Raw genomic sequence first — 23,670 nt, 5'->3', positions numbered from 1 at the left:
ACTCAAGAATTAATCTGGGATTGGCACAATGTAAAACTACCCAGAATCAATTCAAGGCCAATTTGAAGAATGCTGTACGTATCCAAGCATTAGGGAGATGTCAATGGGCGGATGCAACATCACACCACAAGTGCTTTTACGAAGATCTAATATAGCTATGAGATTAGAAGACAGCTGTGCCTTGACTGCTCAGCATGAACATTTGTTCAATGTAGCCCTTTCATCACCTCAATGATCAATTACTTATTACTATTACATAAGCAACTAGGAATGTTTTAGGTCAGATCTCAGGGATCCATTCTGTACACTGCACTTCCGCCTCCATTCCTAACAGGTGACACCATTATGAATATGTTTTTTAGTAGTTAGGACAATGTGATGCAAAGGCATATATGGATTTGAATACGCTATAGGTATGTCTCAGCTATCTCCATGCCTGAAGCACTTGACTGAAAAATAAGCAAATGACATCCTTTGCATGCCCTAGCCTGTTTGCTGGCTGCAGAGGAAAAGCACTCATCTACTGTGAAAAATAATTCATTTTAAAGAGCCTAGGAATTGATGTTGTGGAAATTATTTTAATTTTCTATCTAACACAAGATCTGTGAACATTTTTTAAAATTCATTTTTATGGGATGGGGGTATTGCTGGCTCAGCCAGCATTTGTTGCCAACCCCTACTTGTCCTCATTCACAGGGCATTTAAGAGTCAACCTGCAGTCACATATAAACCAGACCAGGATAACAGATTTCCTTCCCTAAAGGACTTTAGTGAACCAGATAGGTTTTTATGATAATCAAAAGTCTCACGTTCATCATCAGACTTTTAATTCAAACTTCACCATCTACTATGGTAGGATTTGAACCCAGGTCCCCAGAACATTAACCTAAGCTTCTAGAAAAATTCCAGTGATAATACTACTATGCCACCACCTCCCCATAAATAAATGTATGATCAAATGTGGTTGTCTGAGGTTGGAGTTGATGTCCAACACGTGAGGGTGAAATAGCGTGTGATGATGTCAGGTGAGTGTCCAAACATCATCGCACAATCGTGCAATATTTCTGCCAGCAATTAAGAGGCCTATTAAGGCCTGTAAGCAGGTAATTAAGTTTAATTTTTCACTGTCTGTCCAACTTTATGGTTAGTGGGCAGGCAAATCGGCCAGGCGGCCTTTGCATTTTTTGCGCAACCTCATCCCAGGGCGGGGTGAGGTTTCCTACAGTGAATTAAAAAAAAAATTTAAACTCATTTTTAATTTGTCCCTCTTCATGTGACTGAGTCACATGTGGGGTCATGTTTATATCATTTGTTGATTCTTCATTTTAAAAACCTTCGGCTCTGTACCTTCAGGGAGCTTTCAGTGAGCGCACACCCGCGCATGGGCTAACTTTAGTGCTCACGCTTCATCCACCCTCATCCTAGCAGCGCTGAGGCTCTTGGCACGTGTTTCATGCTGGCTGACCGTTAATTGGCCAGCCAGTGTGAAATCACAGTCGAGGCCCGATCACGGGCAGGGGACCATTTTGTAGTCACTCCCAGGCCCGCATGCCACGCCCGCCCAATGAGGATAAAATCCTGCCCATAATGAAATCCTCAATCTGGGCATGGTATTAATCTGCCTCAGGAAAACATTTCGTTTTAGACCAGATTGAAAGCTCCATGGGTTATAGCATGCTGCATCATGTCCATTTCATACACCAATTACATTTAGTTCCACCCATTACATTTCCTTTGCAGTGTAAATTTAATGTGAGGAATTAATTGAATGAGCTTATTCAAATGTGTAAAGCTTCAACACAACAGCACAGCATTTGAAATAAGCAGAGGGAAACATTCTTGCATCATGTTCTATAAACAACACAACAAAAAATGTTAAGTGGCAAAGAGCCCTCTGATACAGTTCGGTGTGGATAGGGCAATTCATCTCCATCCAATAAAACCAATCCACTACTCCGAAACCGGACTAGGATTTACCTGCACCTTGGTGTGGTAGTGGGCGGGTGAAATGATGTTTCACCTACCCCCTGCAATAGCAGCCTCTCATGCTGTATCATCCCAAAGCTGCTGCATTAATTATGCATTCCCGGGAAACACGCCATTTCCATGGCAGGTAGAATATTAGCAGAAACATCACAGAAAAAAATGTGAGTTTTTGCTGACCGGTTGAAGGTATGACAGCTGATTGGGTTAACCTCCGAGAAAGCGGGCTCTCATTCACCCGCCACACTGTCACCTCCCCGCTTCTTCACGCTGGGCACCATATTTGAACTGCAGCCACATGCACACCTCTCAGTGCTTCCAGCCCAGGACTGCTGCACAGAAGACATGGCCCCAAAGGCATCACAATTTTAATTTTTAAAAATATGACCCATTTGTATAATATCTCTTACCACAACTTTCTCGGAGGTTAACCCAATCAATCGTCATACCTTCAGCAGGTCAGCAAAAACTCACATTTTTTTCTCTATGGGAAGTTTCTGCCAATATTCCAACAGCCAATCTGGAGAAACCCAAAGGAATTCTGAGTGTGTATATAATGTCAGCCTTAGCTTTGTAGCAGTACTGTCAGAGTCAGAGGTTGTGGGCCCTGCTAGTCCCATTTGAGAGACTTGAGCACATATTTAGGCTGATATTTCGGTACAGTGCTGCAAGGGTTGTTAGACATGCCATCTTTCAGCTGAGAAGTTAAATCAACAGATCCAAAGGACATAAAGGGAACCTGCTTTGAATTTATTCATTAGCTGCCTGTTCCTGCCAGATGTGTATCTGACCTCAGTCTGCGCCATTTACGATCAGGCAGTTTTTGCTGGGAACAAGGTAGTTCAGTTGCTAGAAATACAATAAATCATAGACCTACAGTTTATATTCTGCACTTGCAAATTAATTGTTGTCAGGACCACAGAACACAGCAAAGGCCCAGATCTTCCAGTCAGCAGTGGAGAGGGTGCATCCAATGCTGACTGATTTAATCTGCCTACTTATCATATAAAGCTGGAGCCTTTGTACCTTCCAATGCCGGCTCCAGCAGGGATGCAGGGGAGGACAGAATTGGGAGGCAAATTGTCGGACGTAATTGCAGTGCAACCATGCCCCCTTTCTCATCATGAGCTGAAGACACGCCCCTTATGACCTGTCTTCACTCCATTGGCTTACATTAAATGGAGCTGACAACACTAACACTGCTCATTACCGCCCCCCACCCCCAACAATGCTAACCCCCACCCCCTGACAATGTTCACCACACCCCACCCTCCCTAACCAGAGGAAAATGCACATGTCCCACCCCCAGCTCCCAACAATGTTGACACATCAGCCAGTCAAGAGCCAGGGATTCAGAAAGATGAGTCAGGAGAGGGGATGAGCACTATTGGGGGTGGGCGTAGTGTTGATGAATATTGCTGTGAAGTGGGGTGTACATTGCTGAAAGGGTATAAAAACAGAAAAATGCTGGAAAAACTCAGGTTTGGCATCTGTGGAGAGAGAAAGAGTTAAAGTTTCAAGTTCATATGACTCTTCTTCAAAGCTAAAGCGAAGTAGAAATGTGACAGGTTTTATACTGTTTAAGAGGGGTGGAGCAATGGGGATGAGATAGAAGATCGGGGATGCGTGACAGCTAAGGAGAAATTGACAAAACTGTCATGGACACAAGACAAAGGAACTGTTAGTGGTACTGCTAAAGAGTAAAAGAAGGTGCTAATGGTGGCATAAAGGTAAGATAGCAGAAGCTGTTAGTAGCAGAACAAGGATCAGCACTCTGAAAGCAAAACATAAAAACAAGTGACAAATGCCCCCGTGGGGGAAGTGGGCATTTGGGGACAAAGGATAAAAAAAAACAAGCAAATAACTGAAATAATAAAAATAAAATTCTACATTGGTGAGGCCAAACGCAGACTGGGTGACCACTTTGCTCAGTCGCTTGACCTTCATTCAGTCCACAAGCATGACCCAGACCTTCCTGTCACTTGTCATTTAACACACCATCCTGCTCTCATATCCCTCCTTGGCCTGCTGCAATGTTCCCAATGCAAACTGCAGGAACAGCACCTCATCTTCCAATTTATAGCCTTCCGGCCTTAACATTGAGTTCAACAACTTCAGACCATGAACTCTCTCCTCCATCTTGACCCCTTTTTAAATCCATTGTTTTATTAGCTAATTCATTATTTTTTAAAAAAATTTATTTTGTCCTTTTATTTGTTTAATTTGCTTTTTTTTTAAAATCCTTTTTCCCTCAAACCCCCTCCCCGCACTGGGCCATCACATTTCTACTTCTTTTTAGCTCTGAAGAAGCCATACAGACTTGAAACGTTAACTGTTTCTCTCTCCACAGGCACTGCCAGACCTGCTGAATTTTTATTTCAGATTTCCAGCATCCAAAGTATTTTGCTTGTATCATTCCTGAGAGGGGTGACAATTGCCATGAAGGAGGGGGTGGAGGGGTGAACATTGCTGTGGGCTCTGGAGTGCTTTGACCCTCCAGGTGATTTACTTAAGAGCTACGCTGGTTTTATTTCTGCTATGCAAAGCTCTAAGTAAATCCATGTAAAAACCAAGCTAAGCAGAAAGCAAACATCCCCCTGCAGAATTTTACATCCCGCAGGCAGGTGCACGCCTGACCCGATTGGGCGTAAAATCGCACAGGAAGACGTCGGGTAAGCATCCCGACATCATCCTGTGCTGACGTGATATTTCACTTGCCGGGCACGCAAAAGTTGGAAGCCCGCCTGCCGACAGTTAAGAGGGCAATCAAACCCATTAATGACGCATTTCATGGTCCATCTAACCTTACAGATGGCGGATGGGTGAATCGGCCATGCGGACTTTGCATTTTTCATCAAATCTCATTCGAAGGCGGGATGAAATTTCCATTATTAAATAAAATAAAAATAAAAATCTATGGACAGCATTTTTATCATCTGTATTTTCAGGTGCCTGATTGTGATGCTTGAACATTTTTTTCCTGATTTTCAAAACTTTACCTCATGGTTTTCGCGTCTGCAGCTCCCTGAGGCAGCTCTCAGCACTCAGTCATGCCCACGGAAACATCATTGCCCACCCTTCTACACCACCAACCTCCCCTCCAGCACTGAGGTTTTCAGCACCCGTTTCACATTGGCTGGCCATTAATTGGCCAGCCTACATGAAATCACTGTTGGGGGCTGATCACAATCAGTGGTCTGTTTCCCAACCGCTTCTGGTCCCACCGATCGCGCCCGCCTGCCAAGCTGAAAGTTCAGGCCTAAGTCTCCGAGGTTCTGGCCAGGTGTCATTGGAACCGCAGAGCAATCCAGGCAGAGGAAAACCAGCAGATGGAACTTTAAACTTCCCGCCTAAGTACCGCGGATGTGTGCATGTCAGGACTTCTTAGGGTTCCGCCACGCGCCAGTGACATATGTTGAGTCAGAGGCCTCTCCCAATATCGGAAGATATTTGGGCCAAAATTCCAAACTTCCGCTCCTCTTTAAAAGATGCATTGTCATCCTGTAAAGTACCAGGCAGGGGGCAGGTCTATAGATAGATGAGTGCATACTGTAACAGATTGCTGAAGTGCTCACGTCACTCTCAGTGACAGCATTTATCCAAACCTAAAAGCAAAGAGAGAACAAATAGAACTCGACAAACATTCACACTGTACTAGATATTCATCAAATAGCCCAGTACACACTGGAGAAGATCAATTTACGCAGCAATTGTTTTTCAAACTATCTAGGTACATTTTCTGGAAGAATCAATTTGCAAAGTGCTATTGGTTTAACCACAAACACTCAGCAATAAATCAACAGCAGTAGGTCTTGCAGCACCAGGCAAGATCCAACAACAGGAAGGTGACAATCTCTAGCACGCCCATGTGAGTGACTGTTAATTAAGATGTCTTCCAGTAAATCGGTGTGAAATCAATAGCTATTCATTTATATGACTGCTGCCTCATATTGCACTTGGCATTCAGAACCAAGATTCATAGAAATGAGCCCTTTAGCAGTCTCTAGCACAAAAGACTGAAACTCATCCCCACAGTATAAAATATAACAGCTCAACATGTTTTTCAACAAATTCTTATAATTTAAAAGTTGTAATACCCCGAAAGACTGAGTTCATTAAATAATACCATCTTGTTTAAACTGATGGCACGGGCTAATGCTTATGAACTGACTTTAGCATGTAAGTGTGAAACCTATCTGATAACAGACACACAGCTTCTGGGCATCCAACATGATGAATGCCACCCTCATACAGAGTCACAGTAAAAACAGTGAAAGATCGAGTCTGTAATTTTTCCTCTAATTACACTCCATTTATTTTGAGAATTTGAGTGGACTGCACTGATGTGGTCATTGGCAAACTACAGACTTAAACATAGCTGTTACAGTAGTGTTCACCACAAATCATGGACCTTGGCTACATTTCTGATGGCAACATTACACTAGACATCATTGAAGGCACCAATTGTCACACAGGAAGAGGCCACCCCGACCAAGAGAACTGCTCCCAATCGCCTTCACATAGGCAGTGGAGCAATCTTGTTATCTTTAGTCCTATAAAAACCTTCCTTGGTGATACACAAGCCCTCAGTAATTGTAAGTTTCAATTTTAAAATAATGACCACTGAAAACCATAGCTGAATAAAACAAAGCTGGGTTTATTTTAACACGCAGGAGAAGAAAAAGCAAGATGACAAAGTAGCTGGCTCCAGATTCGACCATAATCACATCTAGGTCAAATACACAGCAGATATGTGGAACATTCCTTGTTCAGGTCCTACTCCGGCCCCCTCCCACAACTCTTTCTCCGGTACATTGATGATTGTTTCAGTGCTGCTTCATGCTCTCGTCTGGACCTGGAAAAAATTATTAATTTTGCTTCCAATTTCCACCCCTCCATCATTTTCACATGGTCCATCTCTGACACTTCCCTTCCCTTCCTTGATCTCTCTCTCTCTATTTCTGGTGATAGGTTGTTCACCAATATTCATTACAAGCCTACCGACTCCCACAGCTACCTCGACTACAGCTCCTCACATCCCGCTTCCTGTAAGGACTCCATCCCATTCTCTCAGTTCCTTCACCTCCGTCACATCTGTTCTGATGATACCACTTTCAAAAACAGTTCCTCTGACATGTCTTCCTTCTTCCTTAACCGAGGTTTTCCACCCACAGTGGTTGATAGGGCCCTCAACCGTGTCCAGCCCATCTCCCACGCATCCGCCCTCACACCTTCCTCTCCCTCCCAGAACCATGATAGGGTCCCCCTTGTCCTCACTTATCACCCCACTACCGTCCACATTCAAAGGATCATCCTCCACCATTTCCGCCAACTCCAGCATGATGCCACCACCAAACACATCTTACCTTCACCCCCCACCCCTGGCAGCATTCTGCAGGGATCATTCCCTCTGGGACACCCTGGTCCACTCCTCCATCACCCCCTACACCTCAACCCCCTCCGACGGCACCTTCCCATGCAACCGCAGAAGGTGCAATACCTGCCTCTCCTCACCGTCCAAGGGCCCAAACACTCCTTTCAAGTGAAGCAGCATTTCACTTGCACTTCCCTCAATTTAGTCTACTGCATTCATTGCTCCCAATGTGGTTGGAGAGACCAAATGCAGACTGGGTGACTGCTTTGCGGAACACCTTCGGTCTGTCCGCAAGCATGACCCAGACCTCCCTGTTGCTTGCCATTTCAACACTCCACCCTGCTCTCGTGCCCACATGTCCGTCCTTGGCTTGCTGCAATGTTCCAGTGGAGCTCAATGCAAACTGGAGGAACAGCACCTCATCTTCCGACTAGGCACTTTACAGCCTTCCGGACTGAATATTGAGTTCAACAATTTTAGATTATGAACTCTCTCCTCCATCCCCACCCCCTTTCCGATCCCCCTTTTTTCCAATAATTTATATAGATTTTTCTTTTCCCGCTATTTCCTTTATTTTTAAATGTATTTCCATCCATTGTTTTACCTCTACCTTTTGGCCTATTTCGATCCCTTCCCCCCACCCCACCCCCACTAGGGCTATCTGTATCTTGCTCGTCCTGCTTTCTACCCTTAATGTCACCTATTAGCACATTCCTCGGATAATGTCACCATCTTCAACACCTCTTTGTACTTTTGTCTATGACATCTTTTGGTTATCTCCACCTATCACTCGCCCTCTATCCAGCTCTACTTGTCCCACTCCCCCCCGCCCCCCCCTTAAACCAGCTTGTGTTTCGCCTCTTTTCTATAGTTCCTTGGTTCTGTTGAAGGGTCATACGGACTCGAAACATTAACTGTTTTCCTCTCCGCAGATGCTGTCAGACCTGCTGAGTTTTTCCAGGTATTTTTATTTTTGTTTTGGATTTCCAGCATCCGCAGTTTTTTGCTTTTACACAACAGACAGAGCAGGCAGCCCCAGAACGCAAAGGTTAAATGGAATCATCTTGTTTGTCAGTAACTTACTTTTTAGATTTATGGACCGTTGCAGGGCAAGTTACATACTTCTGTGCAATTCTTCCCTGGAGCTGGATAACTGACATAGGTGATAGAGTTGTTTAGGTATTAAAGGGGATACTTATGAGAACTACAGTTGAGATCCAAATGGGGACAAATGGTACAATGGGAAAAGGTCCAAGCTCATGAAACACAGGCATAGAAATATGATGCACAACTTGGAGCATGGTACTCTGGTCATGGCTTCAGATTCGTACTGCCCATGTAGGATGCTACCAGACGGGACAGCAGAATTACAAATTTTAACACCATATTACAAAGCAGGACAAGGAGGAAGATTCTGTTCATTGGGAACAAGTGTCAGTTTGTTGGAAGACTGAAGCTTTTCAGTAAGGCTGGGATTTAGCTAAACAAGTTAACTGCTGGTTTAGCTCATGTTTCACACAAGGCTCGGTAAAGGAGTCGAAGCCAGCACTAGATACAGCCACCCCGATACTCATTAAATAATTGATCACCACAAAAAATACCTGCAAGCACTTATTAAAGAGGCATGGTAATGACTAGTGCTTCACCTAATGCCCTCTAATAGTGACCAACTGTTTGGGAGTAAATATGGCATTGAAGCCGAGTTCAAGCGCTACTTAAAAAGGGTACTCGCCATCTCATGGTCATTAGTGCTGGAGCTGTGAGGGACCCCTGAAACACATTGGGTCACTTCAGACAGAAAATCACACTTCTCCAAAGCAAACCTGATGGCAGGATGGAGAAGCCATTGGATCAGCAGGCGGATGAGCTCCCACCTCTGGCCAATCTTGCTGGAGGTGTGGTGGAAGTGGCTAGAATTATACACACAGCAGTGGCCAGAGTCCATTTTCATATGTAAGTTGGCAGATTGGTGACGCTGCTGGGCAGGCCTCCCACTGAGAGCAGGAGCCTGGAGGTGGCTTGCCAGTACTCACTGGGTGGCCCATGAGGTCTCCTATACCTACTTCCCCCGCCGGAGTCACTTTTACCACACAACAACAGCTGCAGTCACAGGCCATTCTTTGGGGAGTGGTGGGGGGTCCTTTCCACAATGATTGCCTGGCAGCTCTGGCCTAAAATATTTTTTCTGGAACGCAGGATATAATCCATTTCCATGAAGTTTAAATAGGACTTCCCTCCTCCCGCCACCACTTTTTGTCTGTTTGACATTACCATTCTGCTTGTAAAACTGCCACATTTACATACAAATCAAGTCCCAGGAAAATACACCTTTAAACATCTAAAAGCAGTTCAAACAGACAATTGGCATGATTCATTTCTTTTCCTGCTGCAGTCATTAACATTGTATTTAGCTAGGCTACATGAGTCAAACTGTTTATTCTTTGAACTTCATTAACCTTTTGTTTCCTATCACGAGTTGGCATTTCAGGGATTAACTGAGTTTACTTCAGCTGTAGACTTTAAATGTTAAATGCTTGGAACATTGATCAGACCGCACTAAAAGTATTATTACAAAACGGATATAGAAACGCTGGAGAAAGTGCAAAAAGAGATTTACAAGGGTGATACCAGAACTAAGAGGGCACAACTATCAGGAAAGATTGAACAAGCCAGGTTCTTGTCTCTGCAAAAGGGAAACTGAGCAGTGACCTGATGGGTCCTTAATATTATGAAAGGATTTGGTAGGGAAGGCATAAAGCAGCTGTTTACACTAATGGGTTGGTGTGGGTTTGTGGGTGCAGGGGATGAAGGGTCACAGGTACAAGATAGTCACTATGAATCCAATAAGGAATTCAGGAGGAACTTCTTTATACAGCAAGTGGTGAGAATGAAATTCATTACCACAAGGGTAGTTGAGCGATTAACATAGATGCATTTAAGGGGAAATTAGATAAGTGCAAGAGGGAAGAAGGAACAGAAGAATATATTGATAAGGTCAGAAATAGTAAGATGAGAGGCCTTGTGGAGCACAAACGTTGGCATAGACCTGTTGGGTCAAATGGTTTGTTTATATGCAGTAAATTCTATCTAGTGTTTCTTTGGAACTGCAAAACTTTGCTGGGCATTTACATCAATTTATTATGTGGCCAGGATTTAAAGACCCTGTGTTGTTCATTTTCTTGTTCACAAGCAAACAAGTTGCATTACTAAACTGGGGGAAAAATTTTTCGCTTGGTGGGCAGGTGCGCACCCGACCCACTTGAGTGTAAAATGATGCACATTGATGTCGGGCGAGCATCCCGATGTCAACACGCAGTCGTGGGATATTTCATTCGGTGGGCGCACACCTGAGTTGGCAGCATGCCCGCCAACAATTAAAAGGCCTGTTAAGACCATTAAATTATCAATTAAGTTGAATTTTTCGCTGTCCATCCAACCTTACGGTTGACAGGTAAGGGAAAAGGCCAAGTGGCCTTTGGACTTTTTAGGAAACCTCATCCACAGGCGGGATGAGGATTCCTAAAGCAAATAAAAATAAAATAATGTTAAAACTTAATTATTAACATGTCCCTGCTCATGTCACAGAGTCACATGAGGGGACATGTTTCATTACATATTTATTTTCTTTTATATAACTCATCTCCCTGAGGCAGCTCTGTGCCTCAGGGAGATTGTGAAATGCACATATGCACTCCTGCCCCTGCCGGTACAGGCAGCGCTGAGCGCTGCCACTCACGTTTTACACTAGGTGAGCCCTTAATTGGCCCCGCCAGTGTGAAATTGCCTTCTGGCCCCGATCGCAGGTGGCGGTCAGCTTCCTGACCACACCCCACCCCCTGGCCCCATGCCTGCCTGACATGGGTGAAATTCTGCCCAGGGTTATTTAATGTTACCATGTATTGATCTTATTGGAGTTGAGGCCAATTTGCCTTGACAGGGTGGATGCGGAAAGGATGTTTCCTCTTGTGGGAGAATCTAGAACCTGGGGTCACGTTTTAAAAATAAGAAGTCACCCTTTTAAGACAGAAATGAGGAGAATTTTTTTCCTCGGAGGGCCTTGAGTCTTTGGAACTCTTTTCCTCAAAAAGCAGTGGAAGCAGAGTCTTAATATTTTTAAGGCAGAGATGGATAGGCTCTTGATAAGTAAGAGAATGAAAGATTATAAGGGATAGGCAGGAATGTGGAAAACTCAGAACAGCCATGATCTTATTGAATGGTGGAGCAGGCTTGAGGGGCCAAATGGCCTACTCCTGCTCCTAATTTGTATGTTCGGATACATCGTTCAATCATTGTCACATCATTTTCATCCCATCAACATATTGCACTGTAGATGGAACTCAATACTGTTGTTGTTACCATTTGTAATGCAATTAGGCTATCTAGGTTTATAGCACAGTAAAGGTCCTTCTGCCTATTAAGATAAAAGCAAAAAACTGCAGATGCTGGAAATCCAAAACAAAAATAAAAATACCTGGAAAAACTCAGCAGGTCTGGCAGCATCTGCGGAGAGGAACACAGTTAATGTTTCGAGTCCGCATGACTCTTCAACTGAACAAATTAAAAATAGAAGAGGTGAAATATAAGCTGCTCTAGGGGGGTGGGGGGGTGGTGGGGGAGGTGGGGGGGGGGTTTGGTTGGTGGGTGGGTGGTGGTGGGGGCGGTGGGTGGGATAGGTATAGCTTTTTTCCCCAATAATTTATATAGCTTTTTTTCCCACCTATTTCCATTATTTTTAAATGTATTTCCATCCATTGTTTTATCTCTACCTTTTAGCCTATTTCGATCCCTTCCCTTCACCCCACCCCACCCCCACTAGGGCTATCTGTACCTTGCTCATCCTGCTTTCTACCCTTAATTAGCACATTCCTTAGATAATATCACCACCTTCAACACCTCTTTGTCCTTTTGTCTATGACATCTTTTGGCAATCTCCACCTATCACTGGCCCTCTATCCAGCTCTGCTTGTCCCACCCAACCCCCCCACCCCCTTAAACCAGCTTAAATTTCACCTTTTTTCTATTTTTATGTAGTTCTGTTGAAGAGTCATATGGACTTGAAACGTTAACTGTGTTCCTCTCTGCAGATGCTGCCAGACCTGCTGAGTTTTTCCAGGTATTTTTATTTTTGTTCCTTCTGCCTATTGTCTGTATCGGCTCTTTGTTCGAATTCAAAGCTATTTCCACTCCCCTAATCTGTTCCCAAAATGCTGTTTAGCCACAGTCTTTGCTTCAGCCACTCCCTGCAACAAAATATTTCATGCTCCAACAACTATCTGATAAAAATAATTTCTCATAACTTCTCTCCGCACTCTCAGTGACTATTTCAAAGTAAAGGTCCTTGGTCACTGAATCTCCAACTAGATGATCTAATCCTTTTCCATTTATCTTATTGAAACCCTCCATAAAATTATAAAACTCTATGGAATCTCCACTTACCTGCTCTGCTCCAATGGAAATATTCCCAATATCTCCACCCTTTCTACATAACTATGGTTTCTGATACCTGGTGTCAACCTGATGAAGTTACTCTTTTAATGTCCTCACCACCATGAGGCTCTCAAAACTATGTATAGTGCTATAACTACAGCCTAAATACTGCCTTGTACAAATGGGTTATTTCTTTGCTCCTGTACTCTAGGCCCCCATTTATAAAACCTGAATCTCAATGTTAGTGCATTGGCAGGCTTGGGGTGGGTGGGTGGTGGTGCCGCATTATGGTGACTGCCTCTGGGAGGCTTTCCCAGGGTTGTACTGGGAAGCCATTTGGCTGCCCATTCCAAGGAGGTGGGGAGCCAAATAACAATGTTAAGGCCTCAATTTGAGGTTATTTTGCGGCCTTATTGGTTTTTTGCCACTGGCGGAGCGGGCCCGCCCCCCACCCCCGGCCACATGATAAGGCTGTCAGCTCATTGGAAGCAGACTCCCTGCAGCAGGTCGGGGGCCATCAGCTCCATGCCCCAACGACAGGGCTGCAGGCAGGAAAGTTCACACCCACAATCCAAACTATTCTGCCGCTGGGGTTTCCCTTCTGCTCTGAGAAGCCTAATGGCTTTGGCTTGCTTGATTTTTCAATTGGCATCCACACCCCCAAAGGCGTCTCCATGTTGAGGTGCCCTTGCCATGCCTGGCCTGTCTCAGCAGTGCCCACTTCTCCCGCTGGTTTTCTGAGGCACCGCAGCTGCTGGCCATCAAGTAGGAAGCCATCCCCGGGGAAGATTGTGCAGCTGGTCTCCTGCCAGCAAATGCACTTTGTCCCGATAGGGGTCCTGAAGCCATGGGAAAATTTGGCCTTTTATTACAACATTCAATGCAGTTTTAAACCTCTGCTAGAGCATGCCAGCATATGCAAATGGCATGTTTCTTCAAGTGCAAAGCCAAGAGGCAGGGCATGTCAATTTGACATAAAAACTGGTAAGTGGTTTTGATGACAGGCACTATCTAAAATGCTGACTTATTTGTCTCCCTCAGACTGAATGATCACCTGTGCAGTTTTTTAATTTTATTTCCAATTTACAGTATTTGTGGATTCCATTTTTATTTTAATGCCCATGTCTATTGCACAGTCACGAATAGTCCAGGTGGCTACAATGGTCACGTTACTTCTCTCAAACACACCACCACCCCAACGACACAGAGGACAAATTGGAACAAGGGTGAGTTGCAAATGCTGCTCATCAGCTGTCAGGAGAAACTTTGGCAATGAGGATGATGTAGCTGTGACAGTTTTAACCTAACCACAAGTGAAGTACGAACTTCAATTTCTGGAACGTTTGTCATGTATACGATAGGATTAAATCAAATCCCAAAAGTGAACACAAAGCACTGAAACTAGTTAATTTAAATTACTATCACAAAGTTCACTTTTGACCTTCAAACTCATTGTTACTAATTAACAATGACTCAGCAAATTGTATTTTTCCTCTCTCACTATTACTCATAAAAAGATTATGACTGCAGTTTGTGGAATTTCCTCTATTGAACACATCAGTCATTTAATGGACACTGATACTCATCCCCTTTGAGATCATATTTAACTAAGAGGAAATCTACCCTTAGATCTACTTTGTTGAAAGTCCCATAACCAAAGTTAATCAACAACATATTACATTAGGACAAACAGCTTTGTACTTTTTTGTAAACCAATAGTCATGATCTTAATGGAGATTCAAATTAGAATGAATGCCTCATTGATAATGCCATTAAATGATGCCATTAGATGGCTATTATGGGTATATGTATTTTCCCTATTCTGGTGATCTTTAAAACAGGGTGCATTGTATTTTGTATTTAATTATATTCTCTGCCTCGTCAAGCACCATACCCTGAAAGGACTTTGACGACCATGGACCTCCATGTTAATCTTGCTCTGGAGGCGTTGGAGGTACATTCATCCAGTTTGTAAGGCTCTTTAAAAAGATCATTCTTTGTCTACCTCGATTTCTTTTACCATCGATCTTACCCATCAGCATCAGACATTATAAATAATGAGATAAAAGCAAAAAACTGCGGAAGTTGGAAATCCAAAACAAAAATAAAACTACCTGGAAAAACTCAGCAGGTCTGACAGCATCTGCGGAGAGGAAAACAGTTAATGTTTCGAGTCTGTATGACTCTTCAACAGAACTAAGTAAAAATAGAAGAGAGGTGAAATATAAGCTGGTTTAAGGGGGGGTGGGATAGGTAGAGCTGGATAGAGGGCCAGTGATAGGTGGAGATAACCAAAAGATGTCACAGACAAAAGGACAAAGAGGTGTTGAAGGTGGTGATATTATCTAAGGAATGTGCTAATTAAGGGTAGAAAGCAGGACAAGCAAGGTACAGATAGCCTTAGTGGGGGTGGGGTGGGGTGAAGGGATTGAAATAGGCTAAAAGGTAGAGATAAAACAATGAATGGAAATACATTTAAAAATCATGGAAATAGGTGGGAAAAGAAAAATCTATATAAATTATTGGGAAAAAAGGGGGGAATTGGAAAGGAGGTGGAGATGGAGGAGAGAGTTCATGAGCACCTCATCTTCCGACTAGGCACTTTACAGTCTTCCAGACTGAATATTAAGTTCAACAATTTTAGATCATGAACTCTCTCCTCCATCCCCACCCCCTTTCCGATCCCCCCCTTTTTTTCCCAATAATTTATATAGATTTTTATGTTTCCACCTATTTCCATTATTTTTAAATGCATTTCCATCCATTGTTTTATCTCTACCTTTTAGCCTATTTCAATTCCTGCACTCCACCCCAGCCCCACTAGGGCTATCTGTACCTTGCTTGTCCTCCTTTCTACCCTTAATTAGCACATTCTTTAGATAATATCACCACCTTCAACACCTCTTCTGTCCTTTTGTCTGTGACATCTTTTGGTTATCTCCACCTATCACTGGCCCTCTATCCAGCTCTACTTGTTCCGACACCACCCTCCCCCCCTTTAAGCAGCTTATATTTCACCTCTTTTCTACTTTTACTTAGTCCTGTTGAAGAGTCATATGGACTCAAAACGTTAACTGTGTTCCTCTCGGCAGATGCTGCCAGACCTGCTGTGTTTTTCCAGGTATTTTTATTTTTGTTTTATAAATAATGACTTATATGCCCAAGAAATTCCAACTGGCTTTTCCTGATTTTGGTCAGCAGAGTTCTTTCAGACTCAGATTTTACTAGCACCTCTTCACTGGTAATGTGACTTATCCAAGATATCTTCATTATTCGCCTTGAACCACAACTCTGCAGCTTCAATTCTTCTCTGCATTGCTTCACTGATCGTCCAACACTCACTTCCGTATGTCAAACTCAGTGTGAGGTAGGATTCCAGGATTCTCAGCTTTGTTTCCGTGGCTAATTTTGTGTTGATCATGATCTTTTTCATCTTTTGAAATGCATCTTTCACCATTCCAATCCTTCATCTTATTTCTTGGTTGCACTCTGTCGATGTTAACATACTGCCTAAGTAACAAAATTTGTCTACCTGTGTGACATTTTCATTCGTCACTGTGATTTTACATTCTGGTATGATTTTCTTTTTGGACAATGAGACATTTTGCTTTCTTATAATTTACACTCAGCCTTTTCTTCTCACTTTCACTCAATACTCTATCCAAAATCTTTTGCAGTCTCTCTTCAGAGTTGGAAATAAGAACTGTGTCATTGGAGTATCTTACATTATTAAAGTTGTAGCCTCCAACTGATAAGCTAGAAAGGCCTTCAATCTCTAAGAATAATAATTATATTAGGCTTTTGATGATCTAGAAGTTTACTTAACCATATTCCCCTATAACTGGCACAAGATAATTCCTTGTTTATAACTTTCTCTGAAGTATGTGATGCAATTATTCTGCAATACTCTAGTAGTTTCTTTATTCTGACCCTTCATAGTCCGGCTAATGTGGTTATTCAAGTATTATTGGTCCATTGATCTTCAACAAGTACCAGATGATAAGTGAGGAAATGCACAGCTACAATTAAAGGGCTGCCATCACCATTGAAAAATTGTATAGGAAATCTTTGGTCTTATTACCGGAATATATGCATTGAAAATATCAATGACATTGATAACACATTTGCAAAATATGAGTTACCATTCACCTTCAAAAGTGACTTGGAAAACTAGTCTCAATATATAGGGTTATTGAAGCTTTACAATTTTTACAAGCATTACATTCAAATTCTCACATTTTGGTCTGGTATTAAAGCTAACAGAGAAAAAAAATTCAAATGCTGTGGCAAATTCAAACCAGATACTATTTTGTCAGATATTACGCATAAAATGATTTATTATACCAAGAATGTGGGCTTGACCAAAAGTACAGTTATGTTATTAAAGTACTTTGTAAATTTGCTTTTCCATTATGGTATCATGCATATTGCATCACAAACAGACAAGGCTTGATTCTTAGATCCGGCTTGGACTGGGAATGGAGGCAGGTAGGCACTAAAAATTGTGCCTTCAGCCTGCATACTGGTTCCCCAGCTCTATCCCGCCCCTGAGCTGTTTTCTGGAGGCAGGATGGGGTTGAGGGGGCACCAGGGTCAGCCACCTGCATGCGCAAGTAGCCAATTAAACCAGTTAAGTAGCAATGAAGGCCTGTTAACAGGGGCCAAATGGGATTTTCTAGTCAGCCTCCAGGTTCCTGGATGCGGCAGGAGCCAGTTTAGCTGCCTGGAGGTGGCCTACCAGCAGCAGATCAAGGGGCAAAGTGCTCAAGGCAGGCCCAGAGGTCTTGCCTACTGCTGGGGTACCCAGCAGCTGCAGGTTGTCTTTATAGAGGGGTTCACCCTACTTCCACTCACCCTACATAGGTGGCCTGCCAAAAGAAGCCATTTTTTATTTAAACTTTGACAAAGTTGGAGAGAGCATAGCTCCATTTTGAAGTACCTTCTCCCTCATTTACCTGCCAGTGTAGGTTCTGATGCACATTTAAGCTTTACAGCAGGGTTTAGAAGCCTGAGGGAAGATTTTGCCCACACGCTGGTAGTACTCTCATCCCTGAGTCAAAAGCTATGGGGTTAATCACTCCAGAGACTTGAGCACAAAGATTTAGGCTGATGTCTCACTGCAGTACTGAGGGAGTCCTGCACTGTCGGAGGTGAAACTTTAAACCGATGCCCTGTCTGTCCTCTTCTGTGGACATAAAAGATCCCTTGGCACCACTTTGAAAAACTACATGGGATTTCTCCCTGGTGTTCTGCCAATGTTTATCCTTTAACCAATATCACAAAAATAAATTCTGATCATTATCACTGCTGTTTGAGAGAGCGAGCAATGCACAAATTGGCTGCCATGTTTCTTACATTACAACAGTGACTACACTTCATTCACTTTAAAGCACTTTGCAATGTCCTGAAGTCATGAAAAGCACCATATGAATGCAGGTATTTTTATATTTCTACAACTATAATACCACAATAGAAAAGTACCATTACAAGGCACTGTAAATTGAGTTGGGTGGGAAAGTTAGAGAATTGTAAAACTACTGTTATGGCGTTCAGTATTTAACTCTCTACAGACTAGAAGGTAATGCTGAACTGAGTACGAATCAGTTTTGCCTTGTGAAGTACACAATGCACCAGTTACTCAACCTAATATTACAGTATCACTATTACTGCTGTCATGGTGACAGTTCTTTGCCTCTTTCCTAAAGACTAAGAAACAATAAGACAATCATCAAATCTCTACTTAGAAATATCGGTTCTCTGTCAGCAGATATCAAGCATTACCAGAAGAAGTGGGAAGTGGTCTCGAACACTATAGAATATTTTTCTGGTGCTTAAGCAAAAATGTTCCTTATGTTTCCAGTCCATTCACCAAAGTGCAACCTCCATTTCCCATCCCTACTGAGATCTCATCTTCAAATCACTTAATTATTTGAACAATTCATATCTGAACTCAAACCAAGGATTGTATTTACCATTTACGGGACAGCATGGCTCTGTTGGTAGCCTCTTGCTTTTACGTCAGAAGGTCATGGGTTCAAATTCCACTCCAGGGTTTGAACACAAAACTCCAGCTGACACTCGAATGCAATATTAAGAGAGTGCTGCACTGTCAGGAGTACTGACTGTTGGTTGAGACCCTAAACAAAGACCCTCAGGTGGATGTAAAAGATCCTATGACACTATCTTGAAGAAGTGCAGGGGAGTTATCGCTGGTGTCCTGTTGATATTTATCCCTCAATCAAATTCATTAAAAACACAAATTATCTAGTCATTGTCATGTTGCTGTTTGTGGGAATGTTTATCTGCAAATTGGCACCATTTCCCACATTACAACAGTGACTACACTCCAAAAGTACTTCATTAGCTGCAGAGCACTATGGAACAGTCTGAGATTGTGAAAGGTGTTGGAAAGTTGTTTGGTGTCTCACTAAGAGGTACGGTTGAACATGAACCATTCATTAACAACTCATAACTACATACATCTCCAAGGTACTGCCCTGCATCGGTGCTGCCTCCTTGCTGGCTCCTCCCAGACTCTCCTAGTGTACACAGTCTAACATCATGTGACTCCTACATCATACAGTGGGTGGTATTTCTCCAGTCCCACATTAACCCTTGCTCTGTCAAACACCTTTATAATACAAAAGGTGCTATATAAATGGAAGTCTCTCTTTCCTTTCTGCAGTAAATGTTTTTCCCTGATAGTTGCACCATGGCTTTGCCATGGAAACCTGCGGACTATCTGTTAAATTCTCCATAGCACAAACACAAATGGTGTCATCCCTGGGAGTTTCCAATGCCACTAACTAAGCCCACTGAATGTGTGAACAAAAACTGAATCTGTTCAGAAGCAACATCACCCCTACATGTTGGAAGTTGTTCCCAGAATTAAGTTAGAATTCGGTATCCATCAGCTCCATCAGCTAATCAGTCCTCAGCTCCATCTATGTGAACAGACTCAGTTACATGGACTGGACAAATTAATATAGGCACACTGCTATTCTTTTTTATGGCAGCTTTGAGTTCTGCATTTACTTAGAATTCCAAGTCCTGTTATGTACAGAATTAAAACTATATAGCCCAGTAATGGCAATGCATTAGATCAATACAATGCAGTTTCAATTTTGATTTGGTATTACAACTGAATTTAGGCAGGTGATGGAAGAAAGCATTTCTAGGAGATATTTTTATACTGTCTCAGCTTTGTAACCTTTCTGGGAAAGAAATTCCAAATGAGATGTAGATTATATCCACTTCTGCACTTGTCACTACACCACTGTCTGAAAGCTATTGCACATTTATTTCCGATGACTACATTTGAGCAAAAGTGATTATTTCAAATGGTACAGACCACATCGTGGGTTCAAAAGCACTGGGGGCCGTGGGTGTGGGGGGGGGGGGGGGGGGGGTGGGCTGAGGGTCTTCTAGGGAGACCAATATATTTCATGCAGCCAGCCTTGTTTCCCATCCTGTTGTTATTGCTGCCCTTCTCCTGACTATGATGTTGCTGCTCCCCAATGGTTAAGCATTGCAGGATCCATTTCAAAGCCGGGCACAAGCTTTCCTTTCTCACATTTCACTTTGACGCCTGTTGATCACAACGGCAATGCGGAAGCTGCAGTATAACTCTGCTCTGATAGTTTAATGGTACTGGCCCTGATGCGCACAGAGCTACTCAGGTAAGAACTTAAGTGAAAAAAGGTGGAACATAACGATCAATTGGGACAAAAAGAGTGGGTTCATTAACCCTGTCTTCAGATAATATCAGATCTGATATCCTCAATGCTTCCATCATGTGTAGAGATACAGGCACAGCAACTCATGCACTTTGGAACTAAACTGCAGCAAGACAGCGATTGGGAAACATCAGCTCTTTTTACAGGAAACCTCCTCCGTGTCATCTGACCCACTGACGTTGATGCTCTGACTAAGCAGATCTGCGGCCGCTGGTTACTTTATATTGGGGAGGGGGGAGGGGTTCACTCACTACACAGCAAAATAACAACTCTCCGGCCTGAAGCCACTGAACTCCTGGTTAAAACGGTGACTTGTTATCATTCGGGTGAAAGTACATTTAAAAAAAAGCCCGCTGAAAACCTGGCGCTCGGTGAACTGTCACAGCGAAGGCTCACTACCACCAGTTTCATTGAATCAACTCAACACCAACAGAATAACAAGTTGTGGCGATTTAGAAAGGCCGTGTACATTACAGGAATGCTTTACAAGAACCTCCTGCTTATGCCCGACCCGTGGATTTACAACAACCCATGAGTTGTTGTGACAGATCCCACGTAGTAAACTCGCTGTGGGACGGACAGAATGAATGAACCGTGCCCTCGCCCCAGAGTGAGCGGGACCAGCGCCGCGGGGATATTCCAATCACCACTTTCCCCATCGGGCAGCAAAAGCACCAAGAAGTGAGGCCACCGCCTTCTAATCCCCTGCTTGCCCAGCTCACTCTCGAACCGCCCTCATTAGGAAGAGGTTTCAAGTGTTGAATAACTTGGACCTACCTCGGGGGAGGGGGGTCGGTCGGTGCGCTCAGCGCCCCTTGGCAAAAAGGATCCTTTGCTGTGAAAGAAGCGGCGCTTTCTGCGCTCGGCAGCCGAGCCTCTCCGCTTTTTGGGAAACTTGCGGAACACCGCTCGAGGTTGCATCACTGCCTTTATATAGTGAGTGTGAGCCTCTGGTATTTACAAGCCCAGTCAACTGACGTCATTCTATTTATAGAGGGGGGAAGCTTTCTTTGTGATGATGCAACCAGCCCCAATCCAAGGGAACTGAGCTGCCCGCACCATAAGAGGATCACATCAGTTTGATTAAACTCAGGGATGGTATCGTAATGAAGAAATGTCACCCCGAACAGCTAAATGACCGTAGAGAGCAGGCATCTGATGAGAAAGAAGCTGAACATTGATGTTTAGGCTGCTTGCTTAAAATAGAAAAGGCGCTTTCAGGACAATATTGTTTTTGAAAATATGTATCTCATTTTATGAAACACAAATATTAATAGATTTATCCGCGCTGACTGCGTGTCTTTTCCTCTATATGGATACAAAAGGTATCATTCATTGTGTTTTCTGAAGTTAGACAAAGCGAAGCCGCTCTAGAATTCCAGGGCACGCAGTTTTTATCCCTCAAATAGAAAACTCTGGCAAATTGGGCGAAACCGAATTAAAAGCCTACCTCGGCTTTTAAATTACATTATAGTCCTAAAGGTCACAAATATCAAACTGTGATGTTTACTCTTGAGAAGTAACGATCCGTGTTACTGAAAGTGGAGGGACAGCACTTTATAAACCTTTCGCGCACATATAACTCGAACAAAAGTTAAGAACTATTATAATATTATCAGAACCAGACCTTAAAGTACAGTACAGCCTCCAATCAGATGGTCTTGATTCTTGGACTACATTGAAAAACACGGTATCAAACGGCAACATCGTTCCCAAATATTGTGCCTTTTTTTCAAAACACCTAATTTGAAGCTATAATAGCTGACGATGTAAGTTAATATTTCATTCAACACTGTTAACATGGAACTAACTGTTTCTAGCTGTTTCTTGAAAGCACTCCGGAAAACTAAACTTCATAAACCATGTTCTAATGATGATCATTTAAGTTTTGACCTTTACGCTGGTTTGAACCTCCCTAGCCGCTTATTCATACCCTCAAAACGTGCAAAAGTATTTTAAAACCGCCGACTGACTGTATATTGCTGGCATCTGATGATCAGTAACGTACTATGTGATCACTGAATTGACCTTTTTTGATGACTACAAATAAAGGAATTTCTTTCCACCGTGTTATCCCCTCAATCACTTGCCCTTTTGATTGGTACATTTATTCAGCGGATAGCTCTGAGTTCCACAATAAATGCACCGGACTTTGGGGTAGGACTAACTCAGCTCTTCCATATTGGTCTACCTGCGCGGATCAATGAAGCTTGAAAAGGTATTTGACCACCTGGATTCTTTGACAGAGGTAGGTAATGTTTAATTATGCGGACAGCCCACTTTGAAGTTCCCCATCTCGGTTCTGAGGAATTTAACGGAACATAGCGAAACTGTTAATTGACGTCTTGGAGCTACGTAAAGGATGCTAAAAAAGGGAAAAGAAACTGGAAGCTTTCATCTTTCTGGACTAATGTACATTCACTTCTTGATACGCGTTACCAACTTACGGTCCAATATTTAATTGACCATTCTGAACTTCAGTGATTACTTTGTTGTACATCTTGTACGGTGTTTTCCAATTGTATGTTTTAATGAGCATGGTCACCGTACTCAGCTGTAGTTCATTTTTTTCTGGTGTAAATGTGACATTAAACAGAATAGGTTATAAATAGAGGTTTTATTTTAATTCACAAAGAGCAACAACGTTGAAGGCAATAACGCGAGGTTCTGGAACCGTCCATGTGCTGGTTGGGTGCTCCCCACGAGTAGAATGTCGTTATTTTCCTCTTCAAGTCTGTTTAAAATAATATCCTAAATGATAGCTTTAATGTACATGACTTCGGAACACAACTTAAGTTTGATTTTTTAGGAATACAGTTGACGTTTCGAGTCCGAATGACTTAGTCATACGGACTCGAAACGTTAACTGTATTCCTCTCCGCAGATGCTGTCAGACCTGCTGAGTTTTTCCAGGTATTTTTGTTTTTGTTGTTGAACCTAAGCTCTTGGTTGATGGATAAACAGTTGAATAAAGGCAGAAAAGAGGTTCCTATATTGGTTTTCTAATCAGAATAAACAACAATACCGAAATGCTATAGACCAGATTGGATTCGGGTGTCCTCGGTTTTAAGTACACCAGACACATGCTAAGTCACGGTCGCTATGCCTTCTAACCACAGAGATCTCTTGGCACATGATGCATTAGATGAA

The 23,670-nt window shown here is 42.9% G+C and overlaps 1 protein-coding gene across 2 annotated transcripts in view; it reads right to left on the bottom strand.

Annotated features, from left to right (window-relative positions):
* Positions 1-21,461, bottom strand: part of atf3 (activating transcription factor 3) — a 28,379-nt gene extending 6,918 nt beyond the window's left edge. Inside the window, exon 1 of one of the 2 annotated variants that reach the window (XM_041208400.1) lies at positions 21,298-21,461. In XM_041208400.1, the coding sequence (XP_041064334.1) occupies positions 21,298-21,441 (144 nt within the window). In that variant the 5' untranslated portion in view covers positions 21,442-21,461. The remainder of the gene's footprint in view (positions 1-21,297) is intronic. The other variant, XM_041208392.1, reaches the window with a different exon arrangement.
* Between the last annotated feature and the right edge of the window lie 2,209 nt (positions 21,462-23,670).

The sequence above is a fragment of the Carcharodon carcharias genome, chromosome 2 (genome assembly GCF_017639515.1).
Source record: "Carcharodon carcharias isolate sCarCar2 chromosome 2, sCarCar2.pri, whole genome shotgun sequence".
Lineage (NCBI taxonomy): Eukaryota > Metazoa > Chordata > Chondrichthyes > Lamniformes > Lamnidae > Carcharodon > Carcharodon carcharias.
This window is presented reverse-complemented; position numbering and strand designations above follow the sequence as displayed.